Source organism: Sturnus vulgaris, unplaced genomic scaffold (genome assembly GCF_052056855.1).
Source record: "Sturnus vulgaris isolate bStuVul1 unplaced genomic scaffold, bStuVul1.hap1 Scaffold_195, whole genome shotgun sequence".
NCBI lineage: Eukaryota > Metazoa > Chordata > Aves > Passeriformes > Sturnidae > Sturnus > Sturnus vulgaris.
Genome location: NW_028276170.1, coordinates 16,742,201 through 16,757,227, shown reverse-complemented (window position 1 = coordinate 16,757,227; position 15,027 = coordinate 16,742,201). Strand labels below are relative to the sequence as shown.

The window sequence follows — 15,027 nt, the reverse complement described above, 5'->3', positions numbered from 1 at the left end:
CTGGATCTGCGCAATCACTGTTGCGTCTGACGACCAGCGCCTAGGCTTCCTTTTCCACAACCTTTAAGACGTCCTTTGCCCCGGTGCGGGATCACCGTCCCGTCTTAATCGGCGGGCTTTCCCTTTCAATAAAGAATAAAGCACCTTGCGGGCTTACCTCACAGTCGTCCGTCAGGCGCGGGGTCGGGCACGGGTTGATGTCTCCCCAGAAATCACCTGGTGCCGGCGTGGAGTAGATCAGCTCGCGAACCGCCCCTGCCGCCTCCGGAGTCCTGCCGCGGTCGCCAAAACTGCTGCCCGAAACCCCAAGTAAAACACAAACTAACAGAGTGTCAGTTTATGCAGTGCTTTATTCAGGGCCTGGGGACCTGCGGACTCGCGTCCCAAGTCAGGATCCCGCTGGTTCCCTTTTTAGAGGGTTTTTTATACCCTTTTACAAATGGTTTATGTGCAGAAGTACACATTCTTCTGTAGATACATTCACCTTGAAGATAGCATTTTGGCGTCATAAATCCTACATGGTTGCTTATCTTAGGACTATAGTGTTCTCCCCCTCAATCTCTCTCTGGCGCCACTGCCCACCACCAGTACTTTATTTATGTTTATACTTTAACCTTATCACTAACGGTTCTGCATGCTCTTAGCACAGCACATTCTTAAGTTAGTTTCCCAGGGCCTACTCTGGGGACTGCAGTCTTCAAGCCTTAGCATTACTACTACTATTATGGTTTATACACTTTATATTCTAATATTCAGGATTTCTAGTCCATACGGTAACAGTTAGAGAGTCATTGTCCCTGAACATATCTGTTTTAATGATTCAACAGGAGCCATGTTAAGATAAGGGGCTGCAAATGGGAGAAATATAGCCATGACTATGTGCCACCCAAACTAGGGTAAGCTCGACCACATGGTGCCACCCAGTGAAGTTTCTGCATTCAGCACACACAAAAAATGAGATCACTCAAGAACTGTTCTTTTTTCACCCCTTTCTCTCGATGCTGTCGGGCCCAATGTTGGGCACCAAAATTTCTTTCAGTTTGAAAGACATGTGTTTGCTAGGGAAGGCAGGACTCTCCCTCGGACTGGAAAATGTAAACCCCCTCCCTTTGAATTATTATAATTTTGAAATTAAGGGGGTTTTAATCGAAGATATGAGATAGGAATAACAGTTTCTTACTGGTATGTATAACAAGGCAAGGAAACAACAACTATGGAATTAATAACAAACAGAACCAGGGAGCCTGTGACAGCATTTCTGGCCGAGATGGGAAAGGATGGAGGAGAGGATTTGCTTCTCAAAGCCCTGGGGCAGTCAATCCCAGTGCCCCTGCCGGACTCTGAAAAGCACTAAGCTAGAACAGCAGATATGAACAGAAGATGTTGGGCTGGTGGACGAGATGTATCAGAGAATTTTTCGGCAGTAGTTCGAACCTCAGGACGTCCCAGCAGGGCAGGGCAGGGCGGGGCTTCAGCGCAGAGAAACTCAGAGCAGCGCTGAAGGAGCAGCGGGCAGCGGCAGCTGGGTGTGAGCAGAGGGTGATCGGTGCCTCTTTTAGTGAGGAAGGGGTTAATAAGGCCTTAGGTCAGTGGCTGCTCTTACGAGCAGAGGCTCACCCCAGAGGAGAAGGAGCAGCAGCTCTGTGCTGGGTCATGGGGACTTCCTCTCCTTGAGCAAGAGCAGCTCCAAACGTGTCTTCCAAAACCCAAAGCCTTGAGTAGCTGCCCACCCCCGCCCTCCTTTTTACCTGGGCCAGGCCAACCTTTTGTTTTCTCAAGCACCAACAAGTAGCTGCAGTTAGAATTATCTAGCAATTAATGGGAAAAATTCTATAGGTAAGAAGAAACAAAAGGAAAGAAAGCTAACCCTTAACAATAGATAAATATCTTAACTATTAGATAAATATCTAACAGTAGTAATGTCTTGAATAGTCGGCTATCATGCAAAAAAGAATCATGATTATTACAAACAGTTCTTTAGGCACAGAAGAGGAATAATTTAAAACATGTTTTCATCTGCATCAGTCTCTGCATTTTCAGTTGTTTCCGGAGCAGAACCCTTCTTAACTCTGGAGCAGTGAGTCCAGGGTCCTTTGCCAGCAACTTTGACTGAGGTGAGGGTGGTCAGCAGGACTTGGAATGGTCCTCTCCACTTGGCTTGTAGAGGATCACTGTCCCACCACTTCACATAGACCCAGTGTCCAGGCTGGAAGGGATGTGCAGGTGTGTCCAGTCCTATGGGTCTGGATAGCAGGATGTAATTCTGGAGCTTCTGCAACATGGAACCTAAAGCCATTAGATATCTCTGTAAATCCAGTTTCCCCTCCATGTGAATTTAACCTGGAACACGTGGAATCTGATATGGCTGCCTGTTGTAATGCAATGGGGGTTTTTCCCTTTGTGACAGCTTCACCAGCCTGACCGGGTTACAGCGTGGCTAATAATAATAATAGTAATAATAATAATAATAATAATAAGAAGAAGAAGAAGAAGAAGAAGAGGAAGAGGAAGAAGGAGAAGGAGGAGGAGGAGGAGGAGGAGGAGGAGGAAGAGGAGGAGAAGGAGAAGGAGAAGGAGAAGGAGAAGGAGAAGGAGAAGGAGAAGGAGAAGGAGAAGGAGAAGGAGAAGGAGAAGGAGAAGGAGAAGGAGAAGGAGAAGGAGAAGGAGAAGGAGAAGGAGAAGGAGAAGGAGAAGGAGAAGGAGAAGGAGAAGGAGAAGGAGAAGGAGAAGAAGAAGAAGAAGAAGAAGGAGAAGGAGAAGGAGAAGAAGAAGAAGAAGAAGAAGAAGAAGAAGGAGAAGGAGAAGGAGAAGCAGAAGCAGAAGAAGAAGAAGGAGAAGAAGAAGAAGAAGAAGAAGAAGAAGAAGAAGAAGAAGAAGAAGAAGAAGAAGAAGAAGAAGAAAGAAGAAAGAAGAAAGAAGAAGCAGCATGTGATCTGAGAGGCTGCATCCAAAGACCAGGGGGAGGGATATACCCAGGGATACCCGAGGGCAAAGGTCCAAAGACAAATGAGAATTAGGGACGTGCCTAGGCATGCCTGACATGTCCTTACAAAGCCCATGGTTTTAGGCTAAAGCCTCTGCATCTGCAGGGCAGGGGCCAGACCTAATGTCTAAGGCCTTGCTTTTTAACAGCCTGGCTCCCAAGGTCTTAAATTTGTGCTTTCTTTATAGGGAATTTGGGCTAAATCCCAGTCCATCTCAGCCAAATCGACTACCACAGGAAGGGGCTGGATCCAGCTCTGGGGATTGCTCAGGCAGTGATTCCTGCCGGGATGAGAGAGGGTCACGGTGTCACCCTGTCCCTGTCCCCATCCCGCAGGATGGACCTGGCTGGAGCCCATGGAGAGGGGGAGCTGCTCTGGAACTCCACCTGATCCTGCCTCAAACTTGCTCCATCCATCCAACTGATCCTGCTCTGGAACACCTCCCTGATCCCACTTCATCCATCCATCCCACACCAATCCTGTTCCATCCATTCTACGTAATCCCGCCCCACCCATCCTGTCCCAATCCCTCTCTGGAATTCCAACCAATCCTGCCCCATCCATCTCACACAAATCCTGCCCCATCCACCCTGCACCAATCCTGCCCCATCCATCCCACCTGATCCCGCTCCAGAATCCAGCTGTGATCCCACTCCACAATTCCATCTGATCCTGTTCTGGACCCCTACTCTGATCCAGAATCCCTCCCTGATCCCAATCAGTCCAATCCTGCCCTGATCCCTCTCTGGAATCCCACCCTCATCCCGCTCCATACCTGTGGTCAGGCTGTTGTTCCCACATCATTTCCTGCAGAAAGAGAAGATCCATGAGATTCTAGCACGGATCACACAACAGGATTAACCCCAGGATCCATCCTGGGATCTGCACAGAGGGGATCCAGAGCTGGATCCACCACTGGTACTCACTGGCTGCCATGCTGTATTCATTCCTGTCCCTCCTCCCTGTGGAAAAACAGTGGGATCAGCGTTGGTGGCACAGGATTCCCAGAACAGTGCCAGGTGGATCCATGCCCCTTCCCAGCCCCCATCCCGTGTGTTACCGTATTGGCGCTTCCAGATGACAAATCCAATGAGGACAATGAGGATGATGATGGCAGTGATGATGGACACAGCGACCACCACAGTGAGATTCCTGCCAGCTGTCGGCTCTGGGAAACGAGAGATGGTGAGCAGGGGGAGGGGAATCCCCATTTGAGCATTCCAAATTCCCAATTCCCACATTCCACATTCCCAGCCTCACCCCAAGTGTAGATCCCAGGCCCCGACATTCCAGGATGCTCCACCCGGCACCGGTACTGCTCCCGCTCCTCCGGCCGCGCCTCGATCCTGGCCCAGGTGTGGAAGGTGCCGTCACTGTTGGGAATGATCCCGCCCCACTCCGTCTCCTGATCCCAGATTTCATCCCCCTTCATCCAGTTGACTGCGATGGAGCTGGGGTAGAATCCGTACGCGTGGCAGGACAAGATCAGCGTCCCGTGTTCCTCTTTTCCAGACACATGGACATCAGGGGGCTCTGGAATGGGATAACGGTGAGAGACATCCATGGAATTCCACGGGAATGGGATGAGGGTGAGATCTAACCATGGAATTCCCACTGGTATGAGATGGAGAAGAGATCTGCCAATGGAATTCCCACTGTATTAGGATGAGAGAGAGATCTGCCAATGGAATTCTATGGGAATGGGATGGGGTGACCTCTACTCATGGAATTCTCACAGGAATGGGATAAGGGTGAGATCTGGACATGGAATTCCCAGTAAAACGAGATGGAGGAGACATGTGCCCCTGGAATTCCCACTGGAAATGGATGGGGTACAATCTGCCCATGGAATTCGGATTGGAATGGGATGGGGTTGAAATCTGCCCCTGGAATTCCATGGAATGGGACAGGGGTGAGATCTGCCCATGGATTTCCCACTTGAATGGAATGGGGATGAGATCTGTTCCTGAATTCCCACTGGAATGGGATGGGGGTGAGATCTGTCCGTGGAATTCCCACTGGAATGGCATGGGGGTGAGATCTGCCTCAGGAATTCCAACTGGAATGGGATGGGGGTGAGATCTGCCCATGGAATTCCCACTAGAATTCCCATGTTCCCAAATCCTCCATTCCCAAATCCCACATTCCCACAGGAATTCTGCTCCCACCTTTGCGGTCCAGCTCCTTCTGCCCATATCCGATGTATTTCTGGAGCCATTCCTGGCATTCGTCTTCCAGGTAATTGATCCACACCTCTGCCACGTTCTCATGCTCCCAGCGCCTCCTGGTGATCTCAGCAGCGCTGTCGGCCGCCACAAATCTCCTGGATCTCAGGTCAAAGGAGATGTAATCCCGCCCATCGTAGCCATCCTGGAAGGATCCATGGATGCTCCCGTTGGACAGGAGGTCACAGCCGTAAACTCGTAACTTTGTGTGAAGACCTGCAGGGATTGTACCCACAGAGACCCATGGAATTGTATCCCAGCCCCACAGAGCCCCATTCCAGCCCTATGGAGCGCCAGAGTCTGATGGAGACCCACAGAGCCTCATCCCAGCCCCATAGAGCCCCATCCCAACCCATGGATCCCAACCTAACCCCACAGATCCCAGCCCAACCCCATGGATCCATGTCCCCATTCACACCCATGGATCACAAGATATCCCATACCTGCCTAATGGATCCCCATCTCAGCCCCTTTGGTGACCTGTGAATTCACATTCAAGCCCTATGGATCCACACCCCAGCCCCACAGATCCCATCTCAGTCCCTTGGATCCCCATCCCAACCCACAGATCCCATCCCAGCCCCATGGATCCCACCTCAGCCCCAAGGATCCCCATCCCATCCCAACCCATAGATCTATCCCAGCCCCATAAATCCCAGGCCCACAGTTCCCACCCCAGCCACACATATCCCATCCCAGCCCCACTGATCCCCCCACTCACCCCTGCTCTGGTTGTACCGGCTCCTTGCTGTCTCCAGGTCCCTCGCATCCATGTGCTGGTTCTGCTCACAGATCTGGGTCTGGCTATCCCAATATCCCGGCTCGGCTCCGTCCTTTATCCACTGTGTCAGCGGCTCCACCCGGCCCCGCTCGCTGTCACAGCGTGTGAAGGGGATCCCATCCACAAACCCCATGGACATGAACTGGGGGATCCCCGGGCTGGGCTCCGACACGGCCACGTGCAGGTAACGCAGGGAGTGGAGAACTGGGAGGACACGGAGATTTGGGGGCGTTGAGAGAGTTATGGATCAATGAAAGAGGAACTGGGATAGTCGGGAAGGGGTGCATGGGGTTCCAGTGTCCAGGAACGGGCGCTCAGGGGACGCCTAGTATGAAGGAAAGGGGAATACAAGGATTGGGACAGGTGGGATGGAGGTTTCAAGGGATTCCTGTGCCGAGGAAAGAAGTCCAGGGGTCCCCAGTGCCAAGGAAAGAGGAGTCAGAAGGCAGGGTGAGCCGGGATGGATGGAATGGGAGTCTCAGCGGTCTTTGATGTAGAGGGAACAGGGAGCTGGGGACTAAAAAAATCACGAATGCGGGTCCAGGGGGGTCTCAGGGTCAAGGAAAAGGGGAGTCTGGAAAAGGGAAAGGTGGGATGGATGGGAAAGGGGGTGCAGGAGGGAAATGGTACGGGATAAGGGAGTGCAGGGGGGTCCCAGTGCCCAGGACTGGAAATTCAGGGGGTCTCAGAGACCAGAATCCTCCCTGGGAACCTCCACGACCCCCCAGGGACCTTCCTGGAGCCCCTGGGACCCCCTGCAGGAGGAGCAGGGGATGAAGAACTGGGGGGTGCAGAGACTGGGGTGGCAGGAAGCAGAACGGGGAGAGCCAGGAAAGCTGGGAAGGGTCTAAGGTTCAAGGAAAGGACTGGGAGAGGCGGGATGGGGGATCCAGGGGGTCCCTGTGCCCAGGAAAGAGGGTCCAGAGGTCCCCGATGTTGAGGGAAAGGGGGCCCTGGGAGCTGAGAAGGACAGGAATGGGGGGCCAGGGGGTCCCTGGTTCACGGGAAAGGGGGGTCTGGGGCTGGGAGAGGCGAGCGGATCCTGAAGGCGCAGCCTGGGAGATGAGAAAAAGACCGAGGGAGAGCGGTGGGGGAGGGGATGGGGGAAAGAAAGAATTCCAGGGAGTTCATCTGAGTCCCACTGGATCCCCGCAGCGACCCTCCTGATAGCCCTGGGACGCCCGGGACCCTCTGGGACGCCGTTTCGGGAAGCGGCGGGAGTGGGAAACGGGGGGGACACGGAAAGCTGGGAATTCTGGGGGGTCCAAAGGTCATGGAAAAGGGCGAGACTGGGGTCTGGGAAAAGCGGGATGCTCGAAAAGGGGGTGCAGGAGGGTCCTAGCCCGGAAATGGAGATTCAGGGGTATCTCAGTACCCAGGAAAGCATGTTCAGGGGGGTCTCGGTACCACATAAGGGTGTACGGGAGGGTCCTGGTGCTGGGGAAGAGGATGGGGGCGTCACAGAAGCCAAAATGGAGCTAAGGGGACAGGGGGGATCCCGTGCCCGGGAACGAAGGCTTAGAGGATTCTCGGTGGCTGGAAATGAATGTTCAGGAGGGTCGCGGTTTCGGGGGTCCCACTCACCTCTCGTCGCGGCCCCCGGCTCCCGGAGCCCCAGGAGCCCCAAGAGCAGCCCCAGAGCCAGCGCTGGAGCCATCGTTCTGCTCCGCTGCGGGCCCGCCCGGCCCCGGCCCCAGAGCCGCCTCCGGCCCCGCCCCCAGAGCCGCCTCCGGCCCCGCCATTGGCGCTGCTATTTCCTTCCCACCAATGGTAACTCCATTCTATGTGACGTCATCGGTTGCCGGGTAGATCCCGGTCTCTCAGGTTGGGACGCGGAAGCGAAAGAGACCGAGGGAGCGCGGAGGCGGGCAGGGGACGGCACGGACGCCTGCTGCACTGGGGCGGGGCTTGTCCCCTCTCTGCCCAATCAGCGCGCGGGAACGAGGAGTGACGGCAATAGTAGCCAATCGCAGCGAGGGGCGGGCTCTGCACACGGCACGGACTCCTCCTCCCTTTCCCCGAGCTCCGCTATTTCTCGGAAACCTCGCCTGAGGCGGGGCCCTGGCGCTGGGCCCGGCCCGGGCAGGAGGCCAAGGAAGCGCTGCTGCCCTGAACCGCCGGGAGCTCGGGGTGAGTCCGGGATGGAGCCGGGATTCACCTGCAGCCTCTGTAGGAGCCTGGGCCGGAGAAGGGGATGCCTGAGAGAGGCCAAAACCTCTCTGTCACTTCCCTCCTCACACTGCGCAGGGAACAGAACACATAAGGAAAGGCTCGAGGGTCTGGATAAGGGCGGGGAGAGTTTAATCACTGGTCAACACACCTGACTTGGGGAAATTAATTGAATTTATTATTGTGATAAATGTGACTCGTGCTAATTAAATTGTAACTATATTAGCAAAATTGTATTTAGATCAATAGAAGACAATTGTTACAGAGTGAAAGGGGGGGAGATGGGTGAGACAGGACAAAGGACATCTTCCAGATGTTGGGAGTCGAAGGAGGATGTTGGAAGCGAATAGTAGAAGGACGTAGGTCTGTCTGATAAGCAGCATCTAGAAATAGAGTTTTGACCTGGAAATGGGCCAAAATGGGACCATTCCAAGCATGGGATTTAATTCAAGTCTTGTTACGGAAAACATCTGCTCAGTCACACAGTGGGCATGCACTACCTGCAGGTTACACAGCGGACACTGATGAAGATGATGAGCCTTCATCGGAAATAAGACCCTCAAAAGGATGAGAGACCCCCTAACCCATTAGTAGAGCATGCGCCATACAACATAGTGATGTAGATTTTAGGAATAGAAACTAGGAGGAGTTCTCTAGAAACTTCTGTAGCATATAGTATATAAACAGGATTTTTGGCCTTGATGCTTTGGTACGTGAGGAATGGGAGCCACTCCCCATATCACCGGTCGGTTTTGCTTATGCTTTATACGAACCTCAATTATACTAAATTATATTCTCAAATATATGCATTTTGATTGTATTCATCTCCAATACTTTAATTGTATCCATTTATAATTGTTACTATTAAAAATTTGCTGCTACATTTAATCTTGTTGCTTGATAAACTGGAAAAATAGAACGTCATTCATAACATTATCAAACAAGTCAGAGCAAGAGAATGAGAAAATAATTCCTACGAAAACATCTTCCCCTCACCCTTCCCTCCTTCCCGGATTTCCTGTTATTCTCCATTCCCTCCCCTGTCCCCACACAGGGGATGGGGGTCACAGTCAGATCGTGTCACTGTTCCGGGTTCCTGTCTGCAGTACAGAGGTGGCTGCCCTGTCCCCGGGACTGTACCTTGGAAGGTTCAGACTTCTCGATCTGTCCACTCCATCTCCCCCTCCAATGTGCACCACACACCCCTGCTTTTTTTTTTTTTTTTTTTTTTTTTAGTAAAACAATATTCATAATTCTCTTGTCTGTTCTTCTCTAGTTCAAGAATTTAACACAGCCTTGGCTGAACAACAGTCCATGCCAATTAGCACCATTTTCTAGAAGTGACAATCTCTTTCGTTCCTTCTTACCTACAAGTCCCTGGCCCTGTTTCCAAGCAGATTCCCAGGGTTTGTTTAAGTCACATTCACCCTGTTCCTTTCACCCGTCACTGCCGGAGCCCCTTCACCTGCTCGCCCTTGCAGGTTCCTCCAAAGGCGTGTCCCTGCCCGCGGGCTGGGCTGAGCTGGGCTGAGCTGGACTGGGCCGGGCTGGGCTGAGCCGGGCTGGGCTGAGCTGGGCCGGGCTGGGCTGGGCTGGGCTGGTCTGGGGGCAGCGAGCCCGGCAGAAACCAACACCCGCGGGACGCTTTGGTTCGCAGGGCCCGAAGGTCCGGGGTTCCTCCCTTTCCCCTGTTCCACTTGGTTTAGGATTACATTTTTGGAGGGGATAAAAGCGTGTTTTTTCTCCAGCACTGGGTGGGTTTTTCCCTTGCATGGAGCACTTGGGCCTTCCCCGGACCCCTTCTGCCCTCTTGCAGAACCAGTGGCATTTCCCACCACGCACAGTTTGTAACCAAGAGGCGGCTGCAGCCGAGGAGGCTCCAAGCGCCTCCTTCCAGGCTGACTCTGCAGATGCCGAGGCTGCTCTGGGCTCTGCCGGGGCTCAGCACTGGGCGAGGCTGGGCCCGCTCTCCCCTCGCATTGCTCGGGGCAGCTGAGTCACAGGGGGAGAAGGCAGGGACACAAGGGTGTTGAGGTTTTAAGAGAGTTTTTATTCAAAAAACTGCCATAACAAACAGTCCTAACGACCCTAACTAACTAGCAGTGCTAACTACCATAACTAACTGTCCTAACTACTGTAACAAAAAGCTGTTCTCAAGTGCTTTGTCTCCTCTGCTGCACCCGTGGTTGCTTTGCTGCAGCGATCAGAGGGGTCAGGCTGGAGAGAGGCTTGGCTGATGATAAAAATGGGTGCTGCCCAAAGGATAAAAAAGAAAGAAATGAACCATTACTTTCCAGAGTCAAGTTCCTGGACGAAGGGGAATGGTTTGAAACTCAAGAGACGGAAGCGAGCTCAGATTAGGTCTAAGGAAGATTTTTTTTACCAGAGGAAACACTGACAGAGGGAGCCCGAAGATGTGGGAGGTGCCTCCTCCCTGGAAGCATCCAAGCTCAGGTCAGGCAGGGCTCTGACCCACTTGAAGATGTCCCTGCTCGTTGTGGGTCACCAGGTCCAGATGACCTCGAATGGACCCAGCCAACCCCAACCAGGCGAGGATTCTGCTTGCTTTGCGTGTGAAAAGCAGCGAGGCTGGAGATTATCGGAGGGGGGGTCCCCAAGAAAAGCCCTCCCTGGCGCTGCTGTTTCCCCTGCAGCCGCTTCGCGCTCACCTGCAGCAGCTCCTGGGCAGAGAAGCGCCGCTCGTCGTCCGAGTCCAGGCTGCACTCGAGGAAGTCCCGCAGCAGAGCCGACAGGCGCCGCGGCTCCTGCAGCTGCGGGGTCCCGTTCTGCCGGATCAGAGCCCGAGCCTGCAGGAAAAGCAAAGGCAGCGCTGTGCCAGCTTCCTTCACACCCACAGCTGCTCACATCGACCCCGGTAACTCAGCCCCAGCTCCGGGGGCAGTTTCCTCCCCGGCAGAGGTGCTGCTCACGGCTCATTTTTCTATGCCAGCCAAAATCCCCAAACCCTGATGCAGCCACAGCCATTGCAACACCCAAATGATCTTGCCTTGAGAGGCCATTTCGTTGTCTGACTTTGTTAGTAGGAACCTCCATCAGAAACAGCACATTTTGCTCCTCCAAATACGGACACCAGCTTTACAGGCCATTTTCAAGAGTCAATGTGGTCTGTGTGTGTTATTTCAAAGGATTCTTGCATCAAACACGTCTGCAGTGCCACTGACACTGAAGTAAATGAATTCCTGATGCCCCATCCCAGAAACTGCCAGGCAAGGAACAGGAGGTTGGGGTTGCTAGAAGCTCAGGCTTGATGACAGAGAAAGTAGCTTGGACTAGGAAGGAAATATGTTGGACTATGGGGATGTTAAGCAATCATCTTCATGTTTTAGACAAGCTTCCCAGTGAGAAAAGTCACGGGGAAGTTCAACTTAAACCTCTCTTAAAAACCTCTTTTAGAAACTCCTTCAGAAAACTTGTTGGGTTTGGGGAAGGGTTTTGGGGTTGGTTTGGGGTTTTTTTGCAAGATAACATTAGAGCTGATACACTGGCTTCACATTTTCAGGTCATCCTCATAGACAGAAGAGCTGTAACAATTTGAAACCCAAAGCAAATTGTTGCTGGAGACTGCAGAATATTCATCTGTGTTCAGCTCGAGTCCTCTGGGAATTCCCTTCCCAATATGCAGAAACCTCCAGCAGCTCCTCCCAGTGCAGGGTCAGCCTGTGCTCACAGGCCTCTGCAAACCCTGGAGAATTTGCCTCTTACCACAGCCCCTGTTTCCTTGAAGTAAGGAGGTTCTCCTTCCACCATCTCGATGGCCACAATGCCGAAGGACCAAATGTCCACCTTGGGGCCATAAGGAGACCTGGTCACAACTTCTGGGGCCATCCAGTGAGCAGTGCCCACCATGGAGCTGCACTGGTCCTGCTCAGGGCTGAGCTGAGCACAGAGGCCAAAATCAGCTGAGGACAGAAACAAACACTGTCAAAGACAGCTGCAATGAGGAAACCAAGCACAAAGATTCCCCTCTCTCAGTGTGAGAATGCAGTAGTGAAGTCAGCTGGAAAAGTCCTCAGGGCTGTGGCCAAGGAATGATGGAACTGGACCCTTCAATAAACCCTCAGCGTTCATGCAGTGGCTTTTACTGATTCCCTTGCAGTTTAGATTCCAACTCCCGTCCCTCTGGAAGGGCCATACCCAGAGCAAAGCCACTCCTGACACTCTGCTCCTCTCCTGAGCTCTCTGCACGGGGCAGCCGCTCTCAGCTGGCAGCAGGGGCCGGGCAGTGCCAGCAGCAGCACTTGTGGGGCTCTGACCATCACTGGAAACAGCCTCACACTCACAGCCCGGGAGCACCGTGCCTGGCCACGAACACCCACCCAGCTTGACAGAGCCAGCCATTCCCAGAAGGATGTTGGAGCTCTTCAGATCTCTGTGGATCACCCGGTTGGAATGGAGGAAATCCAGGCCCTGCAGACACTGAGAGACAACAAGAAACACAAGGGTAAAAATCAGTGGCCAGAACACATCAGACAAGAAAGGACAGTTTGGAATTCTCCCAGCAGCAACTTTGCTGTGACAGGCCAGGAGACAGTGCAGACAAGCTCCAGGAAAATGGTTCAAGGCAAAGCTGAGAACAGCAAATCAAATCAAATCAAAGAAAGACAGAGAGAGTACCACAGCAGCAGGAAAGAGGACAAGAACAGAGTAGAAGTGTAGTGATACTGGCAGGCCACTGACTCCAGAGGCTCTTCCTTCTCCAATTCTTAAAAACAACACAGAAACAAAGCCCTGAGCATGGAGCCCCTCCTGCTCTCACAGCCTGTTTGGAAGGACCATCGTGTCCAAGCCATGGGAAGCACAAGCAGGATCCCTCACCTCCCGACTGACAGCTGCCATCTCTCCTTCAGCCATGCGTGTCTGTCTGACAACGTCCTGCAAAGTTCCTCCATCCATGTATTCCATCACCAGCCAGAGATCTTCATCAACGAGGAAGCTGGAACAGGAAAACAACAGCGTGGAGATGAATGTGCACTGCTCAATTCCCCCATGGAAAAGCCTCGAGTGGAGTTTTGTTTCCAGGTCACTTGTCCATGAGAACACGAGCAGATGGAGAGACATTCCTGCACAGGCCTTGGAATCTGCACAGGCTGAAGGAGAAGGAGACACCTGTGAGAAAGGAGATGCCTTAGATGGCAACAAGTGAAAAACGCAGTTTAGCAACAGCCCAGATCAGTGTGGAACCACAACACTTGCCCCCAGCTGGTTCAGCATCTGAACTCATCAGTTCCACCATTCCCTCCAGAACAAGGCAATGCAACTTCCAGAGTTATCCAGGCAAGGAGGTCAAAAGTTGGGACAAAAGTTATCAACTGTTTGGGAAACCATGCACAAAGTCCCTTCAGAAACAGGCAAGGCCATTGAAAAATGGGCAAATGAGGCATTTCTGGAAACCTGGACTTCCTGGCATCTGCAGCAATGGAAAAGAGTTGGGAAGAAGAAGCCAAGGGAAATAATTTCTGCCATGGTTTATCAGCACTTGTCATAAGGCACAGCAAAGGGGTTCAGCTTGAAGAAAAAACCAAACAAAAGCATGGAGGGAGTGAACTGCCAGGCTGTTGTTGAAGATATGGCCGGGTCAGGCTTTTTCAGAAGAGGCTACAGACTATGGATGAAAGATTAACACAGGGCTCTTGCACGGGATAAGACCTGAAGCACTCACCTGTCCAAAGAGTTGACAATGTTGGGGTGGTTCTTGCCTTTCAGGACCAGGATCTCATTCACAGCTCGTTCCCTGTTCTGCTCTCTGAGACTCATTTTCTTTATGGCCACCTGAAGTGACATTGCAGACCTTTAGCTGGAGGGGTCTGTGGCAGGAGACCACAGCAAACATAGAGTGAATCTTTTTGGAGCGACAGAGCCAGGCTGTGCCAAACTGCCCTGGCATGGGACACCAGAGCTCAGCAAGTGCCATTCCCACAGCCCATTCCTCTGCTGGCTGGGGGCTGCTTACAGGACATGTGGCCAGAGACATTTGGCCTTGTAAGCTCTGCAGAAATGGTCCCTCAGCTGTCAGCCTCAAAGCTCTTAACAACATTTTCTGCACCTACAGAATCTGCATCTTCTCAAATGGCCTTAGTTTATCACCACTCCGATGATGATGATCATTATTATGATTTAAACACATTTTGCAAGCAGGAGGTAATTCTGGTGCTGTGAAACAGAGCAAAACAGCCCAGAACCCTTTAGCAACTCTATGGGACTTGGTCAGGATTTCAAATGCCACTGCTCTGTTTGGGATTGCACAATAAAGCAAACACAGACATCCACTGTCACAGGGTGTCACTAACACCAGACCCAGTTGTGTTTAAACTGCAGCGTTTAGGAGAGAGCTTTGCTCTGGACATCCATCTTCTCATTTCTCTCCCTCTCTCTCTGTGAACAGCTGCAGTAGGACTAAAACCCCAAACTGAGCCCAAGCATGATCTCTCCCTAATTAGGCCTAATTAGGCCTTTGAAGATGAAAAGCAGGAAGGAAAAACTGCTAAATAGTGTTCCTGTCCAAGGCTGGGATGAAGATAAATTGAGCCTCAATTCCACCTGCTGATGCATTCATGGTTTTAGATATGAAGACCAAGCCATGGTGTCCGGCTCTGACAGACACCACTGCCCTCCTTGCATTCCTCTGGGCACTTCAGAAGCACCAAGGCTGTCCCAGCTGTGTTCTGAAGGCTGACACTGCTCTGCCTTCAGAGGAGCAGCCTGTGCAGGAAAGCTCTGCTGGGCCCCCAAAGCTGCAGCCACAGCTCCCAGCAGAGGGGAAAGCCCTCGAGAGCTGCCAGACGTGCTGGACGTGGTGGCACTGACCTCTCCTCCAGTGGCCCTGTCGAGTCCTTTATAAACAGTTCCA

General features: G+C 52.4%; 1 protein-coding gene across 3 annotated transcripts; it reads right to left on the bottom strand.

Annotated features, from left to right (window-relative positions):
- Positions 1 to 330: 330 nt before the first annotated feature.
- On the bottom strand, positions 331 to 7,730 carry LOC148218127 (class I histocompatibility antigen, F10 alpha chain-like). Of its 3 annotated transcripts, none has more exons than XM_088158235.1 (8): positions 7,575 to 7,730; positions 5,931 to 6,194; positions 5,153 to 5,425; positions 4,245 to 4,517; positions 4,045 to 4,152; positions 3,911 to 3,946; positions 3,760 to 3,791; positions 331 to 2,286 (listed from the first exon to the last, which is right to left on the bottom strand). In XM_088158235.1, the coding sequence occupies exons 1-7, from the start codon at positions 7,645 to 7,647 to the stop codon at positions 3,766 to 3,768; spliced, it is 1,053 nt and encodes a 350-aa protein (XP_088014361.1). In that variant the 5' UTR covers positions 7,648 to 7,730; the 3' UTR covers positions 331 to 2,286; positions 3,760 to 3,765. The 3 variants fall into 3 exon arrangements, with proteins under 3 accessions (XP_088014361.1, XP_088014362.1, XP_088014363.1); XM_088158236.1 differs by having other exon boundaries at positions 1,940 to 2,272; XM_088158237.1 differs by having other exon boundaries at positions 2,230 to 2,340.
- Between the last annotated feature and the right edge of the window lie 7,297 nt (positions 7,731 to 15,027).

Excerpts from the sequence above, each read along its gene's own strand:
- LOC148218127 (XM_088158235.1), bottom strand. The coding sequence starts at position 7,647 with ATGGCTCCAGCGCTGGCTCTGGGGCTGCTCTTGGGGCTCCTGGGGCTC. Across the intron at positions 5,426-5,930 it reads CCGGTACAACCAGAGCAGGG|GTCTTCACACAAAGTTACGA; the intron begins GTGAGTGGGGGG and ends CAATCCCTGCAG. Across the intron at positions 3,947-4,044 it reads CATCTGGAAGCGCCAATACG|GGAGGAGGGACAGGAATGAA; the intron begins GTAACACACGGG and ends GTTTTTCCACAG.